This window comes from Trachypithecus francoisi, unplaced genomic scaffold, assembly GCF_009764315.1.
Source record: "Trachypithecus francoisi isolate TF-2019V2 unplaced genomic scaffold, Tfra_2.0 Lachesis_group10, whole genome shotgun sequence".
NCBI lineage: Eukaryota > Metazoa > Chordata > Mammalia > Primates > Cercopithecidae > Trachypithecus > Trachypithecus francoisi.
In genome coordinates this window covers 110,243,027-110,269,542 of record NW_022681455.1, presented here as the reverse complement: position 1 = coordinate 110,269,542, position 26,516 = coordinate 110,243,027, and the positions used below count along the sequence as shown (strand labels likewise).

Sequence of the window (26,516 nt, the reverse complement as noted above, 5' to 3'; positions counted from 1 at the left end):
TCCTATTCTCTCATTTATTCTCAAATAAATTGTCAGCTGTGGCAATAATCTAGTATTATTCTTTCAAACAGAAAACGCTTTAGTAGTTGAGGATCATAAGAAATGAAATTAGGGTGGGCACAGTGGCTCACGCCTATAATCCCAACACTTTAGAAGCCCGAGGTGGGCAGATCACTTGAGGTCAGGAGTTCAAGACCAGCCTGGCCAACATGGCAAAACCCCATCTCTACTAAAAATACAAGAATTAGCCCAGCATAGTGGCAGCGCCTATAATCCCAGCTACTCAGGTGGTGAGGCAGGAGAACTGATTGAACACAACGGAGTGGAGGTTACATTGAGCAGAGATCACACCACTGCACTACAGCCTGGGCGACAGAGTGAGACTCCATTTCAAAAAAAAGAAGTGAAATTGAAGAAAAATAGGCTGGGCGGGGTGGCTCACGCCTGTAATCCTAGCACTTTGGGAGGCCGAGGTGGGCGGATTACCTGAGGGTTGGGAGTTCAAGACTAGCCTGGTCAACATGGTGAAACTCCGTCTCTACTAAAAAATACAAAAAATTAGCCAGGTGGTAATTTCAGCTACTCAGGAGGCTGAGGCAGAAGAATCACTTGAACCTGGAGGCAGAGGTTGCAGTGAGCCAAGATCACGCCACTGCACTCTAGCCTGGGCTACAGAGCAAGACTGTGTCTCAAAAAAAAAAAAGAAAGAAAGAAAGAAAAATAAGCACTTTAATGTTCACACAAAACAAAAACTACACTACCTAACAGTGCCTTTTAACCAGGCCTTTTGATGAATACAATCACACCTAGAGTTAATCTAGCAGTTATCTAGGGTCCTTATGAACCCCTATCAATGTCTAATTAATAATACAAATACAAAGAGAATATCTTTATGAGACTTAGTAGGGTTTACAGTTTCCATAGCTATAGAAGTATGTCTATACTTCACTAATACAGCTTTTCTTCTTCCTGGCTCACCGCCATAATTCTGTGACATTTATTAGAAAACCGCAATCCTATTGCTACTATGAAATACAAACATTTGCTTTCCAGAAAGCAACAAAATCAATCAACCAAGCGTATTAAAAGTCAAAAAAATTTCCAATCGAGGCCGGGCATGGTGGCTCACGCCTGTAATCTCAGCACTTTGGGAGGCTGAGGCAGGCAGACCGTGAGGTCAGGAGTTCAAGACCAGCCTGGCCAACATGGCAAAACCTTGTCTCTACTAAAAATACACAAATTACTAGGTGTGATGGTGGACACCTGTAATCCCAGCTACTCAGGAGGCTAAGGCAGGAGAATTGCTTGAAACTGGGAGGTGGCCGGGCGCGGTGGCTCAAGCCTGTAATCCCAGCACTTTGGGAGGCCGAGACGGGCAGATCACGAGGTCGGGAGATCGAGACCATCCTGGCGAACATGGTGAAACCTTGTCTCTACTAAAAAATACAAAAAACTAGCCGGGCGAGGTGGCGGGCGCCTGTAGTCCCAGCTACTCGGGAGGCTGAGGCACGAGAATGGCGTAAACCCGGGAGGCGGAGCTTGCAGTGAGCTGAGATCCGGCCACTGCACTCCAGCCTGGGCGACAGAGCGAGACTCCGTCTCAAAAAAAAAAAAAAAAAAGAAACTGGGAGGTGGAGGTTACAGTGAGCCAAGATCACACCACTGCATTCCAGTCTGGGCAATAGAGTGAGACTCCGTCTAAAAAAAAAAAAAAATCCAGTCTAAACAAGATTAATATATCTATGCCTCATGAATTTTTCACAAAGTCATCTGTAGTCTAGTCTGGCTTATCAAAATCTAGTTTTTGATGATCAAAGATGTAATATAGTCAGTGGTATTTAGGTCATCTCATTTACATCTAAAGCTAAAGATCCTGGGTCCCACATAGAAAGTAACAGAAACTCACACTCTCTGAAAACAGAAGGAAGAAAACCATAAATGACAGACAACTAAAACACTATATTCTTTTAAATGCAAAAATGAAAATATTCTCCTTTCCACATACCACCACACAATTACGTCTCACTAACGCTACAAAAAAAAGTAGTGCATCTTACCCTTAAAAATTTCTAGTTTTTTGAACGCATTTTTTAATTGCAGTAAATTATACATAAAATTTATCATTTTAACTATTTTTAAGTGCACAATTCAGTGGCATTAAATCTATGCATGACATTGTGCAACCATTACCATTATTCATTTCCAGAACTTTTTCATTACTCCAAACAAACTCTGTACCCATTTAACTATGGCTTCCTATTCCTCCCCTACCCTCAGCTCCTGGTAATCAATATTCTACTTTCTTTCTCTGCCTATTCTAAGTAGTTCATGTATCTAGTTACCTGGTGTAAATGGAATCATACAATATTTGTCCTTTTCTGTCTGGCTTATTTCACTTTGCCTATGTTTTCAAGGGTCATTCACACTGTGGCATGTAACAGAATTTCATTCTCTTTTAAGGGTGAATAACGGCCGGGCGCGGTGGCTCAAGCCTGTAATCCCAGCACTTTGGGAGGCCGAGACGGGCGGATCACGAGGTCAGGAGATCGAGACCATCCTGGCTAATACGGTGAAACCCTGTCTCTACTTAAAAATACAAAAAACTAGCCGGGCGACGAGGCTGGCGCCTGTAGTCCCAGCTACTCGGGAGGCTGAGGCAGGAGAATGGCGTAAACCCGGGAGGCGGAGCTTGCAGTGAGCTGAGATCCGGCCACTGCACTCCAGCCTGGGTGGCAGAGCAAGACTCCGTCTCAAAAAAAAAAAAAAAAAAAAAAAAAAAGGGTGAATAACATTCCCTTGTACTTATATGCCACATTTTGGAATTTATCCATTCATCTTTTGATAGACACCTGGGTTGTTTCCATCTTTTGGCTATTGTAAACAATGCTGCTAGGAACATTAGTGCAGAAGCATCTGTTTGAGTCCCTGCTTTCAGTTCTTTGGGGTATATACCTATGAGTGGAATTGCTGGATCATATAATTCTACGTTTAACTTTTTTGGGGGAACCACCTGTTTTTCACAACAGCTGCACCATTTTACATTCCCACCAGCAATGCATGAAGAAAGCTACTTTTATGAGACAGCCCCACACAATTAAAAAAAAAAAAATTGGGCTGGGCGCGATGGCCCACGCCAGTAATCCCAGAACTTTGGGAGGCCAAAGGCAGGTGGATCATGAGGTCAGGGGATCAAGACCATCCTGGCCAACATGGTGAAACCCCATCTCTACTAAAAATACAAAAAAAAAAAAAAATTAGCTGGGCGTGGTGGCATCTGCCTATAGTCCCAGCTACTTGGGAGGCTGAGGCAGGAGAATCGCTTGAACCCGGGAGGTGGAAGTTGCAGTGAACTGAGAACACGCCACTGTACTCCAGCCTGGCAACAGAGCAAGACTCCATCTCAAAAAATAAAACATAAAGAAAAACATAAATTATATTCTGTTTTGACAACACTTGCCATCTGTTTAAACTCTTCCAGTACATTTATGTGTGTGAATATATTTATTGAAATATAATTCATATATCATACAATTTACCTAAAGCACACAATTCAATGGCTTTCAGCAGAGTCACAGTTGTGCATCCATCACCAAAATAAATTTTATTTTATTTTTTATTTTTATTTTTATTTTTTTTTGAGACGGAGTCTGGCTCTGTCGCCCAGGCTGGAGTGCGGTGGCCGGATCTCAGCTCACTGCAAGCTCCGCCTCCCAGGTTCACGCCATTCTCCTGCCTCCGCCTCCCAAGTAGCTGGGACTACAGGCGCCAGCCTCGTCGCCCGGCTAGTTTTTTGTATTCTTTAGTAGAGACGGGGTTTCACCGTATTAGCCAGGATGGTCTCGATCTCCTGACCTTGTGATCCGCCCGTCTCGGCCTCCCAAAGTGCTGGGATTACAGGCTTGAGCCACCGCGCCCGGCCAATAAATTTCATTTTTGAGACAGGGTCTTACTCTGTCACCCAGGCTGGAGTGCAGTGGTACAATCATAGCTCACTCAGCCTCGACATCCTGGCCTCAGGGGATCCTCCCGCCTGAGCCTCCTGAGTAACTGGGACTACAGGCACATGCCACCATGCCCAGCTAATTTTTTTATTTTTTGTAGCGATGGGGTCTCACTATATTGCCCAGACTGGTCTCGAACTCCTGGGCTCAAACAATTATCCTGTGTTGGCCTCCCAAAGTGCTGGGATTACAGGCACGGGCCAAAACATGCCTGACTAATTTTTGTATTTTTAGTAGAAACGACTTTTTGCCATGCTGGCCAGGCTGGTCTCCAACTCCTGGCCTCCCATGATCTGTCCACCTCAGCCTCCCAAAGAGCTGGGATTACAGGTGTGAGCCATCCCGCCCGGCCTATTTGAAATTCTACAATCGCCGGGCGCGGTGGCTCAAGCCTGTAATCCCAGCACTTTGGGAGGCTGAGACGGGTGGATCACGAGGTCAGGAGATCGAGACCATCCTGGCTAACACGGTGAAACCCTGTCTCTACTAAAAATACAAAAAACTAGCCGGGCGAGGTGGCGGGCGCCTGTAGTCCCAGCTACTCCGGAGGCTGAGGCAGGAGAAAGGCGTGAACACGGGAGGCGGAGCTTGAGTGAGCCGAGATCCGGCCACTGCACTCCAGCCTGGGCGACAGAGCGAGACTCCGTCTCAAAAAAAAAAAAAAAAGAAATTCTACAAACGCCTCACGCTACAATCACCTCATGTTAACTTGTTACATTCTGTTCTGTGGGGCACAGGCTTTTGAAGACGATTTTTAATTAAGTCCCACCTGCAAAAATAATCCTCCCAAACATAGAGAAGGGGGAGAAAGTCCTGCTGGGAAAAATTATGTTTTCTCATGTAGGATAAAGACACTAGGTGTTTTCTATGTCATAAGACTAAGGTCATATTTCTAGTATTTGCAATTATTCATGACAGTCCTATTATCTCTTAATTTAACCATTCTAGAGTCTGTTATTTCAATCTGTAACATATCAGAGATATAAAGTTCCCTAGGAGAACTTTAGCTCACTGTATTACATAGTTACACATTTTGCCCTAAAGCTGCCTCTTTCAAGCTCCAAGAGAACTTTCTGATTCGAGTATTCTGGATTTGGAGAACAAATCCACCTCAATTTGCAAGTGTCGGGTGTGGTGGCTCATACCTGTAACCCCAGCACTTTGGGAGGCCGAGGCAGGTGGATTACTTGAGGTCAGGAATTCAATTCCAGCCTGGCCAACATGGTGAAACGCTGTCTCTACTAAAAATTCAAAAAAGTAGCCAGGTGTGGTGCCATGCGCCTGTAGTCCCAGCTGCTCAGGAGGCTGAGGCAGGAGAATCATTTGAACCTGGGAGGCGGAGGCTGCAGTAAGCCGAGATGGCACCACTGCACTCCACTCACTCCACTGCACTCCAGATGACAGAGTGACACTCCGTCAAAAAAAAAAAAAAAAAAAGAGAGAGACAGAACAAATACACAATTTTCATCTTATTTATCTAAATTCTTGTCTTTACAGATTAAATAGTTCCAATTCTGGTTTTTTTGTTTTTTTGTTTTTGTTTTTGTTTTTTGAGACAGAGTCTTGCTGTATCTCCCAGGCTGGAGTACAGTGGCATGATCTCGGTTGGCTGCAACCTCCCCCTCCAGGGTTCAAGCGATTCTCCTGCCTCAACCTCCCGAATAGCTGGGATTACAGGCACGCACCACCACACCCAGCTAACTTTTTTGTATTTTTAGTAGAGATGAGGTTTCATCATGTTGGTCTTATGCTGCTGACCTCAAGTGATCCACCCACCTCAGCCTCCCAAAGTGCTAGGATTACAGGTGTTAGCCACCACCCCGGCCCCAACTCTTTAAAGGCCTAGTTCCCCATTTGTAGTTATTTTAATGCAATTATTATTATTCCAACTGAAACCTGCTACATGGTTGCATATAACTAGAGCACAATCCTCAAACTTCCAAAACCCTTCCTTCCTTCTTTTCTGGATGTAGGATTCATTCATTTACTCATTCATTCAACAAATATCAAGAACCTTTCAAATACAAAGCACTTGTGCCAGGTGTTACAAAAATGCAACGTATAGTCAATGCCCTTAAGAAGCTTACCATCCACTATAAATATCTAAGCAAAACTGGACTTCACTAGATGTTCTTTATGGTTTACTGTAGCTTTACTTCTATGACTGATTATAATACTTTACAGATTTTATCATATGCTAGGTTTATTTCCCTTAACACATGCATAATCTTGTGTTTAAATACAAAAGCTCAGCTAGGCCTGGAGGCTCATGCCTGTATTCCCAGCACTTTGGAAGAATGAGATAAGAGGATCACTTGAGGCCAAGAGTTCAAGATCAGCCTGGGCAACAGAGCAAGAACCCGTCCCTACAATATTTTTTTTCTTTTTAAATTAGCTGGGCATGGTATTATGCACCTGTAAACACTGAGTAGTCCCAGCTACTCAGGAGGCTGAGGCAGGAGGATTGCTTTAGCCCATGAGTTCAAGACTGCAGTGATTCATGCTCATGCCACCATACTCCAGCAGCCAGGATGACAGAATGAGACCCCATCCCTTAAAAAAAGAAAATTATAAACACAAAGGCTTTCCTAAATTTTGACAAACCTTTCTTCAAATCATTTCCATAATTTTATTAACACTTAAAAAACAATGATTAAAAACAAATAGAATACTTATAAATAAACTTTTTAAAGAATTGTTGAAATAAAGATCTAAAAAAAACATAAAAAGACATCCCATGTTCGTGGACAAAAATATTTAATATTAAGACGGTAATACTCCTCAGATTAGCCTACAGATTCAACATAATTCTTATTAAAATCACAGCTGACTTCTTTGCAGAAATTGAGAAGTTGTTCCTAAAATTTATATAAAAATTCAAGGGACATTAAATAGCCAAAACAATCCTATAAAAGAAAAAAAGTTGGAAGGTTCACACTTCCTAATTTCAAAACTTCTACAAAGCTACAGTAATTAAGACAATATGGTATTGACACAGGATAGACATACAGCAAAATGGAATAGAACTGAGAGTCCAGAAGAAAAAAACAAAAACAACCCATACATCTATGCCCAATTAATTTTTGACAAGAGTGCCAAGACCATTCAATGGGGAAACAAGTCTTTTCAACAAATAGTGCTTGGGCAACTAGATATGCACATGCAAAACAATGAAGCTGTTAGGCTGTTACCTCACACAATATACAAAATTAACTCAAAATGGATCAAAGACCTAAATGTAAGAGTGAAGATTATAAAGTTCTTAGAAAAAAACATAGGTATACCTCTGTGACCCTGGGCTACACAATAGTTGTTAAAATATGACACCAAAGCATGAGCAACAAAGAAAAATAAATTGGCTTTTATCAAAATTAAAATATTTGTGCATCAAGTAACACTACCAAGAATGTGAAGCCAACCCACAGAATGGGAGAAAATTTTTGCAAATCAAATATCTGATAAAAGACTTACATCCAGGATATATAAAGAACTCTTACAATTCAAGAATAAGATGACAAATAACCCAATTTTATTTTATTTTATTTATTTACTTATTTATTTGAGACAGAGTCTCGCTCTGTCACTCAGGCTGTAGTACAGGTGCATGATCTCAGCTCACTGCAACCTCCCCCTCCTGAGTTCAAACAATTCTCCTGCCTCAGCCTCCTGAGCAGCTGGGATTACAGGCATGCAGCACCACACCGGCTAATTTTTATATTTTTAGTAGAGATGGGGTTTCACCATGTTGCCCAGCCTGGTCTCGAACTCCTGACCTCAAATGATCAGCCCTCCTCAGCTTCGCAAAGTGCTGGGACTACAGGTATGAGCCACTGCGCCCGCCTGGCCTAATAACCCAATTTTAAAGCGAGAAAAATTAATAACAATGATTTACATTCTTGAAAATCACTAAGAAAACAGATTTTAAGTGGTCTCACCAAAAAAAGTTAATGCATATGTTAATAAGCTCAAATTAGCCAATGTATACATATTTCAAAACAACATGTTGTACATAAATATATAATTTTTAATTTTTTATCATAAAAAGTTCACAAAAGCCTTGAATAGGCATTTCTCCAAAGATATATTAATACTACTGTCTAGTAATCACATGAAAGGATGCTCAATATCATTAGTCATCAGATAAATTAACTCAAAATCACAAGAAATACCAATTCATACCCACTAGGATGGCTTTATTAAAAAGACAGATAGAGGCCAGGTGCAGGGGCTCATGCCTGTAATCCCAGCACTTTGGGAGGCCGAGGTGGGTGGATCACAAGGTCAGGAAATCGAGACCATCCTGGCTAGCATGGTGAAACCCTGTCTTTACTAAAAATACAAAAAATTAGCCGGGTGTAGTGGCAAACGCCTGTAGTCCCAGCTGCTCAGGAGGTTGAGGCAGGAGAACAGCGTGAACCCAGGAGGCGTAGGTTGCAGCGAGCTGAGATCGTGCCACTGCACTCCAAGCCTTGGGTGACAGAGCTAGACTCTGACTCAAAAAAAAAAAAAAAAAAAAAGACAGGTACTGACAAAAAATGTGAAAAAATCAGAACCCTCATACACTGCTGGTAAAAATGAAAAAATGGTACAGCCATCATGGAAAGCAGTTTGGCAGTTTCTTAAAAAGTTAAATATAGTTACCATACGACCCAGTAATTCCACTCCTATGTATAGGCAGACCCAAGAGAAATGAAAACATCTATCTATACAAAAACTTGTACATGAATGTTCACAGCAGCATTGTTCATGACAGTCAAAATGTGGAAATGACACAAATATTCATCAACTAATGAATGGATAAACAAAATGTGGTATAGCCATAAAATGGAATACAATTCTGCAATAAAAAGGAATGAGTTACTGATGCATACTATAACATGGATGAACTTGAAAATATTATCGTAAGTCAAACAAGCCAGTCACTAAAGACCACATATTGTAGAATTCCTTTTACGTGAAATGTCTAGAATCAGGCAAATCCATAGAGACAGAAAGTTAACAAATGGTTGCCAGGACCTAAGGGAAGGGGCAAATGGAGAACGACTACTTAATGGGTAGGGGCTTTCTTTGGAGAGATGATAAAAATGTTCTAGAATGTGTAATGATGATAGTTGCACCACATTTGAATATATAAAAACCACTGAATTGCACCCTTTAAAATGGTTAAAATGATTAACTTTAGCGGGGTGCGATACCTCATGCCTATAATCCCAGCACTTTGGGAGGCTGAGGCAGGCAGATCACTTGAGGTCGGGAGTTCAAGACCACCCTAGCCAACATAACAAAACCCCACCTCTACTAAAAATACAAAAAATTAGCCTACACTGCTGTAGTCCCAGCTGCTCAGGTGGCGAGGCACGAGAATCACTTGAACCCGGGAGGTGGAGGTTGCAGTGAGCCAAGATCGCACCACTGCATTCCAGCCTGGGCGACAGAGTGAGGCCCTGTCTCAAAAACCAAACAAACAAACAAAATGAACTTTGTTTTTCTCAATTTTTTTAAGAAATGTAATCAGGGCTGGGCGCGGTGGCTCAAGCCTGTAATCCCAGCACTTTGGGAGGCCGAGACGGGCGGATCACGAGGTCAGGAGATCGAGACCATCCTGGCTAACACGGTGAAACCCCGTCTCTACTAAAAATACAAAAACTAGCCGGGCGAGATGGCGGGCGCCTGTAGTCCCAGCTACTCGGGAGGCTGAGGCAGGAGAATGGCGTAAACCCGGGAGGCGGAGCTTGCAGTGAGCTGAGATCCGGCCACTGCACTCCAGTCCGGGCAACAGAGCGAGACTCCGCCTCAAAAAAAAAAAAAAAAAAAAAAAAAAAAAAAAAGAAATGTAATCAGGACCCAGGTTTTAAGAATTTGGATTTCGGACAGGCGCGGCAGCTCACGCCTATAATCCCAGCTCTTTGGGAGGCCGAGGCAGGCGGATCACGAGGTCAGGAAACCGAGACCATCCTGGTCAACACAGTGAAACCCCTTCTCTACTAAAAAAAAATACAAAAAATTAGCCGGCGTGGTGGTGGGTGCCTGTAATCCCAGCTACACGGGAGGGTGAGGCAGAGTTCATGTAAGCCAAGATCACACCACTGCACTCCAGCCTGGGCAACAAGAGCGAGACTCTGTCTCAAAAAAAAAGAAAAAGAATTTGGATTTCATCCTAAAGCCCGTGGATACTAGTAAAGGATTATTTAAGCAAATGATAAGTTTGGATTTGTATTTTAGGAAGATAAACCCTGCACAACATAGTGCTATAAATGCCTAAACTTTTTTTTTTTTTTTAAGTTTTTTAAGTTTCGCTCTTGTCGCCCAGGTTAGAGTGCAGTGGCAAGATCTTGGCTTACCGCAACCTCCATCTCCTGGGCTCAAGCATTTCTCCTGCCTCAGCCTCCTGAGTAGCTGGGACTACAGGCACACACCACCATGCCCGGCTAATGTTTTTATCTTTTTTAGTAGAGACGCAGTTTCACCGTATTGCCCAGGCTGGTCTTGAACTCCTGATCTCAGGTGATCCACCCACCTTGGCCTCCCAAAGTGCTGGGATTACATGCAGGAGCCACTTCGCCCAGCCCTAAACTTTTAATATGTAATGTAATTAAATATGTAATATGTAATTAAATTAAAATACACATTACATTAAAATACATATTAAAATACATATTACATTAAAAGACTTATTACATTAAGTATATGAATGTAATTACATTACATATTAAAATACATATTACATTAAAATACATATTACACTAATATGTAATGTAATGTAAATGTAGCAACACTCAGTTGTTCTGAAGCTTATCCTAATAAAATCCTGGTTTCTTGCTACATTCTGAGTATGTTTGCCAAGTAATTTTCCTCTGGATACATACTTTTATTTTGCTTATTTAACAAGAACTCATATAGTACTTACTATGTGTCAAGCACTATTCCAAATGCTTTAGAAATATTAACCCATCTAATCCTTGTCACAGTTCTATAAGTCTACTATCCCTATTTTACAAGAACAAACAGTCACAGAAAGGTTAAGTAACTTGCCTAAAAATCACACAGCCAGTTAGTAATGCATGTTTTTGAACTGGGTTTTTATTTACAACCCTGATAAATATGTGGGACTTCTGATATGCCTATTATCATCTTTACCATTTTTAATTTGTAAAAATAGCACTTCTGGCCGGGCGCGGTGGCTCAAGCCTGTAATCCCAGCACTTTGGGAGCCGAGACGGGTGGATCACGAGGTCAGGAGATCGAGACCATCCTGGCTAACACGGTGAAACCCCGTCTCTACTAAAAAAATACAAAAAATTAGCCGGCGATGTGGCGGGCGCCTGTAGTCCAGCTACTCGGGAGGCTGAGGCGAGAGAATGGCATAAAACCCGGGAGGCGGAGCTTGCAGTGAGCTGAGATCCGGCCACTGCACTCCAGCCTGGGCGACAGAGCGAGACTCCGTCTCAAAAAAAAAAAAAAAAAAAAAAAAAAATAGCACTTCTGTGCGTCTGCTCTCAATTTAGTATGCACTATTATTTTTCTGTGCAGAATTTACAGTGTTAATTCCATCCATCCTTGTGAAGTTTGGTTAAAAAATACCTTCAAGGAAGTGTCTTTTTAGTTTTTATTTACCATAGTTTACACTGTAAGCATGTTATTTGTATTTACTGTAATATAGTGGTAATTTAGTTAACTTAATGACATTCTGTATTTCAACTACTTAATTACCTAGTTTTTTTAAAAAAGCAATAATTAATTTTTTAAAGGATTAAGTAGTCATTTTATCCAAAGCATCTGTAATTCAAATATTACATATAAATTCTCATCCCGTACTCAATATTAAAGGCAAAAATTAAGAAAATGAAAGGTTCCTTAAAAATAATTATAGGCCGGGCGTGGTGGCTCAAGCCTGTAATCCCAGCACTTTGGGAGGCCGAGACGGGTGGATCACGAGGTCAGGAGATCGAGACCATCCTGGCTAAAACAGTGAAACCCCGTCTCTACTAAAAAAATACAAAAAAAACTAGCCGGGCGATGTGGCGGGCACCTGTAGTCCCAGTTACACCGGAGGCTGAGGCAGGAGAATGGCGTAAACCCAGGAGGCGGAGCTTGCAGTGAGCTGAGATCCGGCCACTGCACTCCAGCCCGGGCTACAGAGCGAGACTCCGTCTCAAAAAATAATAATAATAATAATAATAATTATTATTATTATTATAAAATTACATCTGTGTTTATTTTCCCATCCATTCACCCTATGTTAGCCCAATATTCTAGAGAATATAATTTAGTAACAGACACAAAAAAGAATACAGAAAAATGTCTTGGAGTTCACAATATAATATTATTAAAACTTATGGCCAGGCACAGTGGCTTGCGCCTATAATCCAAGTACTTTGGGAAGCTGAGGCAGGCAGATCATGAGGGCAGGAGTTCGAGACCAGTCCGGCCAATATGGTGAAACCTCGCCTCTGCTAAAAATATAAAAAGTTAGCCAGGTGTGGTGGCACAGGCCTGTAGTCCTAGCTACTTGGGAGGCTGAAGCAGGAGAATCACTTGAGCACAGGAGGCGGAGGTTGCAGGGAGCTGAGATCATGCCACTCCACTCAAGCCTGGGCAACAGAGTGAGACTCTGGCTCAAAAAAAAAAAAAACTTATTCAGATGCAACTTTTACAGTGTTTCTAAAGTTCCTACAAATGTCAATTAACAAGGTGTTTAGAAGTTGAATATTGACATTTGGGAACATTAATTTATCATTCATTCCATTTTACCGTATTTTTTTCAAGTAAAATCTTTGTTTCAGTGTTTCAGAATGACAATCCAACAAGTTGCTACTTATTGGAGAAAAGAAAAACATTAAGAAATTCACAACTCCATTGTAAATGATAGCTATTTGTTGGCTTAAGTCTATGTTTGGCTTATGGTCACTGCCATAGGACACACTTAAACACATGTTTTATTGACTTAGATGACAGTAATGAAAACTTTATCTCAAACAAATAATTTGAGTTATGTAATCAGTCTTCTACCAACAAATATTTAAGTCTTCTATTGCATTGCTAATAAAAGCATTTTAATGCCTAATGTCTCAAACTAGCTATACAGAATACAGTATATGTATGATTATGGGCACATCTGAATTTTACTCAAAATTAGTGTTTATGATACATAGTTAAACACAAGATAATACTCACTTGTAAGGGACCAAAAACTCACATTCTGCTTTCACCTTTCTGCTTAACTGTAGAAACTATATATCAGAGTACAGTTGTCCCTTGGTATCCAGTTGGAGATGGGTTGCAGGACTTCCCACACAATTTTCGGATGCTCAAGTCCCTAATACAAAATGGTTTTGTATTTGCATATAACCTATGCACATCCTCCTATATACTTTAAAACATCTCTAGATTACTTCTACCTAATACAACATAGGTGCTACATAAATAAATAGCTGTTATACTGCATCATTTAGGGAATAAGAACAAGAAAAAGAAGTCTGTACGTGTTCAGCACAGGTAAAAAAAAATTTTTTTCTTTTTTGAGACAGGGTCTCACTGTCACCCGGGCTGCAGGGCAGTGGCACGATCTCTGCTCACTGCATCCTCTACCTCCTGGGTTCAAGTGATCCTCGTACCTCTGCTTCCCAAAATAGCAAAATATCACTATTCATATAGCTTACATTAATACTATTTCTTCTGTTGCCCAGGCTGGAGTGCAGTGGCAGAATATATATAACCCATGTCCTTTATAGAAGTATCGAAGTGCACCCATTTTAAATGTTCCATGACTTTTTAAAAAAGTATGTATGTTTGTGTAATCACCATGGTCAAGACAGAGAACATTTCAATCATTTGGTAAAGCTACCTTTTGGTCCGCTGTAGTTAATTCTGCCCACTCCAGCCCCAGGCAACTACTGATCTGCTTTTTCTTACCATAGATTAGGTTTGTCTTTTAAAGAATCTCACATAAATGGGTCTAAACAGTGTGTACTCTTTACCTTTTTGTTGTCATTCAACCACCACAACCTTCTAAAAGGGAACACGGTATTTTAAAAACTGGGTATAAAGGTAAAAAATTGTTTGTTCCTTTATAGATTCCTACATTATTCTATAATATAGCCAAGCATATATTTTTCATATATATATGCAAGTATAGGTTACTTAGCCATAATAGTGTTGTTTATTCATTCACTCAAGATGAATTCACACATACGTTCTGGCCCATGTTGCTTACAGCTTATTAGAAGAGACTAAACTACAGGGGGAGGGTTAACTTCTAAACTACAATTTACAATAGCAAACCTCCTCTATAGAGGCTTGTTTTTCAGAAGAAGGGAAATAGAGAAAGGATACAAGATGCGATAGCAGAACAACAAAATGTATAGACTATCATGAGAAAATGGATACATGGGGTGAAAGGGGCAGATTAAAAAAGACAAAGCGGAAAGAACTGAAGTAAATTAATAAGGGCTCTATGCAAAATACCACTATTCATATAGCTTACATTAGTACTATTTCTTCTGTTGCTCATCTCTTCTTGAATTTACTTTGTCTCTGAAACACACTAGCAGAAATAGGGAACAATGGCATCCATGCTTCCATAAAACTCCTGCCAAATAAATCAAGAGTCCCACGGCACCTTCATTTCTAAAGTAATTCTCCTTAGGTGGTGGCTTCTGCTTAGCCTTCTCCTACTTTTCACTTCTGAGTCCCATCATCAGCCAGGACAGAGGTGTTTCTCGACCTCCTGGGCTCATGTGATCCTCTCACCTCAGCCTGCCTCCCAAGTAGCTGGGACAACAGGTGCATATCACCATCCTCGGCTAATTTTTGTAGAGAGGGGGTTTCGCTACACTGCCTAGGCTCATCTCAAACTCCTGAGTTCAAGTGATCCCTCACCTCAGCCTCCCAAAGTGCTGGGATTATAGGCGGGAGCCACTGAGCTAGGCCAACATAGGTGTTTTGATCAGCCATCTGCTTCATCTAAATGTTAAAGACACTCACCAAAGTCAGGCAACGATTTGCTAATTTGGAGTGTCAAAATCTTCCCCAAAAGGGTCATAATCATATTCTTTATGAATTTTTGTATGTGGCTTATAAAATTTGTCTCATTACTTTATGGAAGCTGCTTAGCTAAAGAATCCTACACAAAGCATTCTTTTTATACCATCTGAACAATGGTGTAATCTTATTAAGACCCAAAGTATAAATGCCAATTTCAAATGTTCTTTTTTTTTTTTTTGAGACGGAGTCTCGCTCTGTCACCCAGGCTGGAGTGCAGTGGTGTGATATCGGCTCACTGCAAACTCCACCTGCCAGGTTCACGCTATTCTCCTACCTCAGCCTCTCAAGTAGCTGGGACTACAGGCGCCCACCACCATGCCCGGCTAATTTTTTTGTATTTTTTTAGTAGAGACGGGGTTTCACCATGTTGGCCAGGATGGTCTCGATCTCCTGACCTCGTGATCCGCCAGCCTCGGCCTCTCAAAGTGCTGGGATTACAGGCGTGAGCCACCGCGCCTGGCCTCAAATGTTCTTACTGACTGTAAGACAGTCAATATAATCTCACAACTCTGGGGTAAAACTGGTGAAGTTCAAATTCCAGTCTCATCTACAAGATACATGCCCTTGGGAAAATTAGTGGATCCCTCTATACCTCAGTTTGCTCATTTATGAAATAGGGATACTGGTACTACATCTCAGGAGTTTTCTAAGAATTAAATGTGAAAAATATATGTAAAATGCTGTTAAACATAAACTGCTTGACATATAAATTGCTCAAAAAAGGTTTTAAATTATTACTAACACTGAATTTATTCTTTTGACTAGCATGTCCTACAAAGATTGCTTCAAGTAGACTTTTTAAATTAAAACTAAGTTTTTTTCTTCTATTGCTTTATTTATTTATTTTATTATTTTTAAGACAGCGTCTTGCTCTGTTGCCCAGGCTGGAGTGCAGTGGCAAGATCCCATGATCCTGCAGGCTCACTGCAGCCTTGACCTCTTGGGCTCAGATGATCCTCCCACCTCAGCCTCCTGTAAAACTAATTTTATAAAGATAAGCATAATCAGCCTGGCATAGTGGCTCACACCTGTAATCCCAGCACTTTGGGAGGCTGAGGCAGGCGGATCACGAGGTCAGGAGTTACAGAACAGCCTGACAAATATGGTGAAACTCCGTCTCTACTAAAAACACAAAAATTAACTGGGCACGGTGGCGCATGCCTGTAGTCCAGCTACTCAGGAGGCTGAGGCAGGAGAATTGCTTGAACCTGCAAGGCGGAGGTTGCAGTGAGTCGAGATTGCACCACTGCACCCTAGCCTAAGCGACAGAGAGACACCGTCTCAAAATAAATAAATAAATAAGTATAATCAACAACTTAGCTCACTATTAGAAACTTTTCTGTTCTTCTCTCATCTTCAAAACTAAATACCAAATTCAGTAAAAGACTAATCACAATGTTTCCTGGATGAAAAAGTGATAAACATTCATGGGTGGGAAGCAATAATGATGATCACATATATACCACACAAATATTAAAAATAAAAGAGAATGGGCCAGGCACGGTGGCTCATGCCTGTAATCCCAGCACTTTGGGAGGCTGAGGCAGGCAGATCACCCAAGGTCAGGAGTTCGAGACCATCCTGGCCAACAGGGCTAAACCCCATCTCTACTAAAACAATACAAAAAATTAGCTGGGCATGGTGGTGCACGCCTGTAATCCCAGCTACTTGGGAGCCTCTGGTGGGAGAACTGCTTGAACCCGGAAGGCAGAGGTTGCAGTAAGCCAAGATTGTGCCACTGCACTCCAGCCTGGGCAACATAGCACGACTCCGTTTCAAAACCCCCCTCAAAAAAAGAGAGAAGTATATATTTTTCGAAAGCTATTAAGAACAAATAAAAGTAACTGAACTCTCATGTAACAAATGTTCAGTTCAAATCATTAAATATGGGCCGGGTGCGGCGACTCAAGCCTGTAATCTCAGCACTTTGGGAGGCCGAGGCGGGCGGATCACAAGGTCAGGAGATCGAGACCATCCTGGCTAACACAGTGAAACCCCGTCTCTACTAAAAAATACAAAAAAGTAGCCAGGCGAGGTGGCGGGCACCTGTAGTCCCAGCTACTTGGGAGGCTGAGGCAGGAGAATGGCGTAAACCCAGGAGGCAGAGCTTGCAGTAAGCTGAGATCCGCCCACTCCACTCCAGCCTGGGTGGCAGAGCGAGACTCCGTCTCAAAAAAAAAAAAAAAAAAAAGAACCAAATCATTAAATATATATATACTTTATTATATCAAGTTTATTTGTATCTGAAAGCTAGATCCATTATCTGTAGTTAACTCATAAGGGAAATCTCTACCTTTTCACTCAAGTACATAATTATCACTGGTCTTATACTCTGTTAGTTTATTTAACCTTGACTTCTATTAACACAAAAGCAAACAGAAGACACAGGAAACTTTTTTGTGTAACTTGAAATAAAATATTAGCCACAGCAAGAAAAGACAATAATATAAATTAATAAGCAATATTTCTATTGAAAAATGTCTTGCCTCTCTAAAGTTAACAGGTCTATATTCTATGCCACTGAATAATCAGGCCTAACTGATCTCTCTGATTAATTTGATCTTTATTTTTTTCTGGTTACCTGTTACTCTTATTATACAATATAATCTAAGGAGTCAACTTTTTCATATAAAAGTGGCTGTTTTGGCTGGGCGCAGTGGCTCACGCCTGTAATCCCAGCACTTTGTGGGGCAGAGGCAGGTGGATCACCTGAGGTTGGGAGTTCGAGATCAGCCTGACCAACATGGAGAAATCCCATCTCTAATAAAAATACAAAACTAGCTGGGTGTGGTGGCGCACGCTTGTAATCCCAGCTACTTAGGAGGCCGAGGCAGGAGAATCGCTTGAACCCACAGGCGGAGGTTGCGGTGAGCTGAGATTGCGCCATGGCACTCCAGCCTAGGCAACAAGAGCGATACTCTATCTCAAAAAAAAAAAAAAGTGGCTGTTTTTTATACATAATACTAATCACACTAGGAAACGTTTTTCTGAACTACCACTTTGAAATTTTAGGGGACTCCTGGAATAATAGAGTCAAGAGTAAATTAAAAGCAGGCCAAGAACCACCTGATTAGAATATGAATTTATGGCAGGGCGCGGTGGCTCACACCTGTAATCCCAGCACTTTGGGAGGCCGAGGCGGGCAGATCACGAGGTCAGGAGATCGAGACCATCCTGGCTAACATGGTGAAACCCCATCTCTACTAAAATACAAAAAATTAGCCAGGTGTGGTGGCAGGCGCCTGTAGTCCCAGCTACTTGGGAGGCTGAGGCAGGAGAATGGCATGAACCTGGGAGGCAGAGCTTGCAGTGAGCCAAGACCACGTTACTGCACTCCAGTCCGGGCAACAGAGCGAGACTCCGCCTCAGAAAAAAAAAAAAAGATATGAATTTATATCCTTTTATCTTAAATAAGCAACAGAATTCTAGTATTGAGTGAAAATAATGAAAGCAGAGTTTAGGAGGGGACACAAAAACAGATGGTAAGCAATCAGAGAGATGGATCTAAAGACAAGAAGCTGGGATGAACTAGGTATGACTTTTGACATGTTTGAACTTCATTACTTTCATAATACTGTTAGTTTACTAGACATAGATCCATAGAGATTATTAGATACTATACAAGAAAAGAATTCAATAGATTATTTTTCATGTTAAATGTTTTCAAAAAATCCTTTCCAAAAAGGTATCTTCGTACATAAAATATTACAGGCATTTATGATCTAACTATGATATAACAAGGGCCCTAGGAAGATATATAAATCAGAAATATTCTATAAAGTCAATAAAACATTGCTACTATGTTTAGGATTTTCCATTTTTGCACTATAAAGTATAATTCTGGATGGTACCATATCAAATAGATTAGCAGTAGTAAACAAAAAATCATTGTTTATTTTCTCATTGCCATATTTCACATTTTCTTTTAAAAATCTTCTGGTCTTAAATGTTTAATTTAAACAAAGATTGTGGCCAGATGCAGTGTCACATGCCTGTAATCCTAGCACTTTGGAAGGCTGTGGAGGGTGGATCATGAGGTCAAGGGATCAAGACCATCCTGGCCAACATGGTGAAACCCTGTCTCTACTAAAAATACAAAAATTAGCTGGGTATGGTGTCGTGCCTCTGTAGTCCCAGCTACTCAGGAGGCTGAAGCAGGAGAATAACTTAAACTCGGGAGTTCGAAGCGGAGGTTGCAGCGAGCCGAGATCCCGCCAAGGCACTCCAGCCTGGCAACAGAGTGAGACTGATAAATAAATAACAAAGATTGTATCAGATCAGCATTTAGGTCTTATTTAACCATTTCCTTCATTTGATACATCATATGATTTCTTAATGCATGCTTTTAAAAATCATTAAAATTGTTAAATCTATTGTTTATATTTATTTTTCCAATTTGCTTATATTCTTATTTTTCCTGTTTTATCTATGATTTTTCTATAATCTTATATTTCTCTATTTCTAGAATGATTCAGTTTCATTTCTATCTTAGTTTTTCATTTGTCAAAATGAATAGTTTTCATTATAGAATGTATAACAAATGGTGCCTTTTCTCTGCAGCTGAATTTTTTTCCCAAGCACTACAAAAAGGAACCCTAGCCTTCGACTTTGAACTTACTAATGGCAAACCATTTTATTTTAAAATATATATATAAACCATGTTCTTTAAAAAGGGAAAATACAAAATAGAATTGAAAAATAAAAATCTGTGGTATACACTTTTGTTCAGGATTTTTGTAATACAAGTTACTTTGAATATAATTATAACAGCATAATTTTTATTTACTTATTTTATTAAGAGAGTCACATGTTAATTATGAGGTTACCAGAAACATCATTTAATGGCCGTGTATTATAACATTAATTAATTAGCCAGGACCCTTATCCCATTGTCAGGCAATTATCACATTAAATTTAAAAAGTGGTTGCAAGAAAGACTAGCACTGTTTTGATAGGAAGGTTAAATGCAAACTCAGTCGGATAGTAGACATTTGGAATCTACTTCTAAAGTTTAATAATACCCAAGTGCAGGCCAGACGCAGTGGCTCACGCCTGTAATCCCAGCACTCTGGGAGGCCAAGGCGGGTGGATCACGAGGTCAAGAGATCAAGACCATCCTGGCTAACACGGTGAAACCCCGTCTCTACTAAAAAATACAAAAAAAATTAGCCGGGTGTGGTGGCGGTTGCCTGTAGTCCCTGCTACTTGGGAGGCTGAGACAGGAGAATGGTGTGAACCCAGGAGGCAGAGCTTGCAGTAAGCCAAGATCATGCCACTGCACTCCAGCCTGGGCAACAGAGCGAAGACTCCGTCTCAAAATAAATAAATAAATAAATAAATAAATAAATAAATAAATAAACAAATAATGATAATACCCAAATGCAGGTTTTCCAACCTGTTTCTCCCCCCAAAAAAATTAAATTTGGAAAAGATACGTTCTATTAAAAAAAAAAATTATATCACACAAATTACTTAAATTCCCCTCACTCTGGGTCGAGTTTTTAAATACTATTTATTAATAGATGAAAATCTAGACTACTGATGTAAAACATGCATACATAAATATTACTACACAGAACTTGATAGTATATACCACTGGTAGTTAGTACAGCATAGTAGTTAAGAGCCTAGGCTAAAGTGAGACTACGTGGGTTGGAATCCTGGTTCTACAATTTACTAGCTTGTGACTCTGGGTGAGTTACTGAAGCTCCCTATGACTTCAATTGCTCATCTCTAAAGTGGGATAATAATAACCATCTCAAAAGGTAGTCAGGAGAATTCAATGAGTTCTTATTTTTTTTTGTTGTTTGTTTTTTTTTGAGACAAGAGTCTCACTCTGTCACCCAGGCTGGAGTTCAGTGGAGTGATCTCGGCTCACCACAACCTCCGCCTCCCAGGTTCAAGGGATTCTCCTGCCTCAGCATCCCGAGTAGTTGGTATTACAGGTGTGTGCCACCACGCCTGGCTAATTTTTTTTTTTTTTGTATTTTTAGTAGAGATGGGGTTTCACCATGTTAGCCAGGCTGGTCTCAAACTCCTGACCTCAAGTGATCTGCCCGCCTCAGGAGTTCTTACTTGTAAAGTTTCTTGGCACACAGTAAGCACTCTCTATAGCTAGCATTTAGTTGTTTAAAATTTTTTAACTTTAGCTAACATTTACTGAGCACTTACTATGTGCTAAATTAAATGCTTTACATGAATTTGCCTCAAATAATCTTCACAAAAACCTAAGATGAGGCACTGTTATTGCTCCCATTTAAAGATGAGAAAACTGAAGCAAAAAAGATTAAATTATTAGGCCAAGGCCATACAAGTAAATGTCAGAGCAATAATTTGAACTCAAATCTAGCAGCATGGCCTACAATTTTAACATGGGTTATAGAATACACTATATATTAGAAGCAGTAGCCTCCTGCAGTACTCTATTTTGAAAAGAGGGCAGGAGAGTCATAAGAGACTTCGCTGAAATAAACTAGAATATTCCAAGAAATAATTTATAAACTACTTCTTGGAATAAAATAGAGTAATTAAAAATTAATATAAGAAATAAGTCACTGTCATACAGAAATATTTATATATGAAGTGATATGATGCTTGCTATTTGTTTTAAAATAATCCAGCTTGGGAGAGAAGAAGGGATAAAAGAAACAAGATTAGACTGATAATGGTGAAACTGTGGTGATGGGTATACGGGGGTTCATTATTTTATTCTCTCTACTTCATATATTCTTTAAAATGTCAGTAACAAAAAAGAAATAGCAACAAGGTGGCAGAGATTAGACACTTCATTACAGAAGCAAACAACTTCTTTAAGACTCCCTATCTTAAAAAATTTTAAAGGACATGACATAATTGATACTTATACATGTTATATTTTATATATAATTTCCAAAAGGGTAGCCTTACTTTAAATAATTGAGAATCCTCTTAACTAAAATGAAAAATTAACAAAAGTATTTAGGCATAAACATGTAAATAAACATGCTAAATGGTTGTATTTCCATCAGCTCACTAAAAATATTTGCTTAAATAATTAACACTCTTTTTTTTTCATGTCTTTCTCCTCCCTGATCATCTCTATGATTATGACACTCTATGGTTTGTTGCCCAGGAAATGGGATGGGTTTGTACAGACAAATACGTCTCTACAACATGGTCACAAATTGAATATGAATAAAAACCAGAAATCTGCTTCACTAAGAAACACTGCTAAAAATTTCTCACTTCAAATTGTAGTTTTAAAAATACTTGATTTTCATACTAATTTGTATCTATGGGCTGCTTATATGTACAAAACAAATATAACCAATTATTAATTTGAGAACATTTTATATGCTCTAAATTATACTGTTAAAAAAATTTAGCTGATACTAAAGGAAAAAACTAACATTAATTAAGCTAGACGCTATACTAGGCAATTTAATACACATTGGCTCACTAAATTTAAGAGACAGCTACATTTTAACAGAAAGAATATTAAAGTTTAGAGAGGTAAAATCCCTTGCCCAAAGTCATAGAACTAATAAGTAGCTAAGTTGGTATTCAAATTTAAGCTCAACTACAAAACCCACCTTCCCCCCGCTATCCCAGACTACCTCCATGGGAGGCAAAAATCTTCTCAAGTCAAACTTAAATATTTAGGGCCTTTTTAAAGTAGACCATAAAATGTTTGTTACTGGTTACATGCATATTTCACGATGGCCGCTTGGCTCTGGATAAAGAACACTAACTCAAACACAGAAAGTATTATTTATTCTACTGTGGGACTTTTTTTACTTTTTTATTTTTTGGTTTCTTAATTTCAGCCTTACTTTCTCTTCAATGGGGAAATTAATATCTTTGCTGTCGAATTCCAGAATTATAAAGATTTAAAGATATATGTGAAATCACTTCAAAATCTACAAAAACACAGAATATTTTGTTTTAAAATGTTACAACACACACACACACACAAAGCCAAAAGTTGTCTAAAGTAAGTGTAAGCTGTTTAAACTAATCTACAAACTCTATTAACATTTCCAGAACTTTCTAAAACCCTTTCTTCTAAGCACAGCTCAATCATAATCGCTATTACTTGGCTTTCCTCACCCTTAAGTATAATTCAGTAATAATGGCATCAATGATTTTGCAATAAATAATTAACAGATCATTTTGAAATGCTTAGCATATAAATGTTCTAAATTCTGAATTTTCAAACTAATTATGTGTTTGGTGTCACTCTTTTATATTCATGTTAATGTTTGGGCCTTTTCACATTCTATTTTGTGTATAAAAAGCTAAAATGAAGGTCTGGAATTCTAAAGTAGAACACTCAACACATAATTTAAAATGATTTTTTTTCAATGTTTCTCAAAGCAGATATAATAGCCAACAAGCACATCAAACGCAGCAACGAAATCCATTGAAACATTCAGCTGCTCTAAAAGAAGGATCAGACTCTTTAGGAGAAAACGACATTGTGTGAGTTTGCAAAGTTTCATACTTTCCCATTTAAACTCCATTTCAGAGAAACCTTTGCATACTAACACAATATGCTTTAAAATGGTACTTTGCTGACCTTCCAATAGTCCAGCTCTATGAAAATTCTGTGATGGGTGTAACTTCAGAGAATCTGAAAAACACAAAAAGCATTAGGTACTTTTTATGCTGAATGAGGAAAAAAATGCCAAGGATAGCATACATGTCTTATATAACGGCAATGTGTGTATATATATATTTTTTGTGGTGGGGGTGGGGACGGAGTCTCCTTCTTGTTGCTCAGGCTGGAGTGCAATGGCAGGATCTCAGCCCACCACAAACTCCGTCTCCCAGGTTCAAGCGGTTCTCCTGCCTCAGCCTCCCGAGTAGCTGGGATTACAGGCATGCGTCACCATGCCCAGCTAATTTTGTATTTTTAGTAGTGATGGGGTTTCTCCATGTTGGTCAGGCTGGTCTTGAACTCCCAACCTCAGCCTCCCAAAGTACTGGGAATACAGGCGTGAGCCACTGCGCCCGGCCAACTGCAATGTATTTTTAAGCGCTAAATCCCATATTTGTGAATATATTCCCCGCAAAAGAGGCTGAATTGTCTCTACATTGGACTCTAAGCTAAATTAGATTTTCATAAAGTATGTTTCATGGAAAATTATCTGATGATTACTGCCCAAATGGTGTTAATGTCTTGACTATTTTTAGCATTCAATTCTAACACATTAGCCCTGCTTTAAGAGTCATCTCTTGATATGCCTTTTTTTTTTTTTTTTTTTGACATTCAAAACTACAATATTTCTAGAGTACTTCAGGTAATGTTGCCCGGAAAACATCCTACAGGATGGTGGCTGCCAACTAAAGTCACTGGAGCAACAGACAGTGGCTACAGTTACTAAGTAGGACTCTGTGTACAAAATCAATGGTCAGTCTGTAAAGTCCAGTACCTTTCAGAGTAAACCATCTCACTCTGACTCACTTCAACAATTTAGATACACTAGTATGAAGGTGAAGTCCCTTTTTTGGAGGGGGTGGAATAAGCAAAAGGATGGATACATCAAACCAAAAGCAGAAGAAACACCTACATTTTTTTTCTTCATACGCTGAAATGAATAGTTAACAACCCAGTTATGTCTTTTGCTCCCTCCCGGTGGTTTAAAAAGCGGTGAAGAGCGCAGTGGGAGTATTTTGGTTTTGATGCCCCTTGCACAGGGAACCTGTTCTGACACATTCTTGTGGTGTCCAGTATAGGAATTTCACCTGAGTAGAGATCTGCTCCAGTGCTAATATTTCAGATGCTGGGAATCCCCTGCAGGCCTTAGCCAAAAGAGTTCTTAAATGAAAAATCTCTGTCCTGAGCTCCCTCCCTGCAACCAGCCTTTGAACAGAAAAGCAGAGAAAATTCTCAAAGGACAGCGTCTGTGCCTGGGCTGTTCCTCCTGGGAGAGGAGAGGAATAAAACCAATCCAGAGAGGGCACCCCCATCTTTGTAAAGAAGGGAGAAGTAATTAGAATGCTACGGAGGTGGGAAGAGAAAAAAAAAAAAGAAAATTCGGGCCCTTTCCAGCAAGAAGATGACGAGGAAAGGAAGAACGCCTGGTCGAGGGGGGCTGTCCCAACATGGGGAGGGAGTGGACTAGGCCGGAGGGAGAGGGGGTGGAACGACGGCGCACAAACAAGCTGGAAGGGGAGGAAAATGGTGACCCTGCACCCAGAACCGGCTCCAGGCCACGCCGCCCGCTTGGGGGCAACTTTGCTGGGGAGGAGGGTCCCGGTAAGAGAAGACGCGGCGACCCGATCGCGGTGGCCCCAAAGCGGGGCCCAGTCTGGGGCCATCCCCGAGCCCGGGAGGCCGGGGCCGGCGGCTCGCGGAGTCTGGCGGGGCCGGACGGGCTGAGAGCGGCTGGGAGCGACCGATGCCGCAGAGCCCCGGGGGCCGACGGAATCTGGGCCCCGAGCGGCCGGCGGCTCCGCGGGGGAGGGGCCGCCACTGCTCCGTCCGCCCCCTCCACCGTCACCCCGACCCCTTCGGCCTCTGCCCGCTCCGGCCAGAGAAGCCATCGGGGTCGCGGCTTAGCGGCCCCGGGCTCCGACGGGGACCCCTCGCCTCCCCTGGCCCTGTCTCCCCGCCCCCACGCCCCACCCCCCAGCCTGACTCACCTCGCGAGTACAGGGACTTGGGCGATTCCAGGTCTAGGTCCGCGCTGAGCAATGAGATGAAGTCCGAGGGCATCGCAGCTCGACCCAGCCCGGCCCGAGGGCAGCGGGAGGGGGGGAGCGGCGGTGGCGGCGGCACCTCCTCTCCGGGACCGCGGGCACCGAACCGGGGGCGACGAGGCGAGGGCGGCTGCAGCTGCCTCCTCCTCGAGGGTAGTGACTTTCACCGGGCCGAGGACCGAGGAAACGATGGCGAGGTGGAGGGTAAACTCCACGGGGACTGATTCTCGGTGGCCAGGAGAGGGGTTCAGGGCGGGGAAGGGGAAGGGAGAGAGCCAAAGGGTCCGTTTCGTGCTTCTCCTCAGCGAAAACTGACTGTCGCCGCCACCGCCGCCGCCGCTGACAGGAATCTGAGCCCCGCCCCCCGTGGGGCACGGCGCAGGCGCGGAGGGGGGCGCCCGGGAGCGCGGAAGAGCCGCGGCGGCCCCCGGAGGGCGGGGAGGCGCGCCAAGGAACAGCAGCAACAAGGGCCTCGCTTCCTGCCGCCGCGGCCCGGGTTGCTGTTCCCGAGCCGGGGAAGGGCCCCGCTGCCAGAGTGGGAGGGAGGGAGGCTGGGAGGTGGCCGCGCGCTGGGGCCCCGAGGAGGGAAAAGGTATTTGCAAAGACCTGGTGGCGGCGAGCCTGAGGCGGCCAGCCCCGCGCCGAACCGAGCGCAGGAGACAGAGCCAGGGGAAGCGAGGTATCTGCGCGAGCCGGGGACGGACCCCAGAGGCCGGCTATGGACGGGCCTGGCTGGCCCGGGGTCTCGCAGGGAGCCGGAGTGTCATCGCCCGGACAGCCACCCAACCC

The 26,516-nt window shown here is 41.7% G+C and overlaps 1 protein-coding gene across 6 annotated transcripts in view; it reads right to left on the bottom strand.

Annotated features, from left to right (window-relative positions):
* Positions 1-26,092, bottom strand: part of NFAT5 (nuclear factor of activated T cells 5) — a 145,823-nt gene extending 119,731 nt beyond the window's left edge. For 4 of the 6 annotated variants that reach the window (XM_033218834.1, XM_033218830.1, XM_033218831.1 and 1 more), the window contains exons 1-2: positions 25,671-26,092; positions 23,602-23,655 (exon numbers count right to left, since the gene is read on the bottom strand). Coding sequence is in view for 3 of the 6 variants with exons in the window: in XM_033218830.1 (XP_033074721.1) it covers positions 23,602-23,655; positions 25,671-25,743 (127 nt within the window). In the remaining 3 variants the exon portion in view is untranslated. The remainder of the gene's footprint in view (positions 1-23,601; positions 23,656-25,670) is intronic. The other 2 variants (XM_033218832.1, XM_033218835.1) reach the window with 1 other exon arrangement.
* Positions 26,093-26,516: the final 424 nt, after the last annotated feature.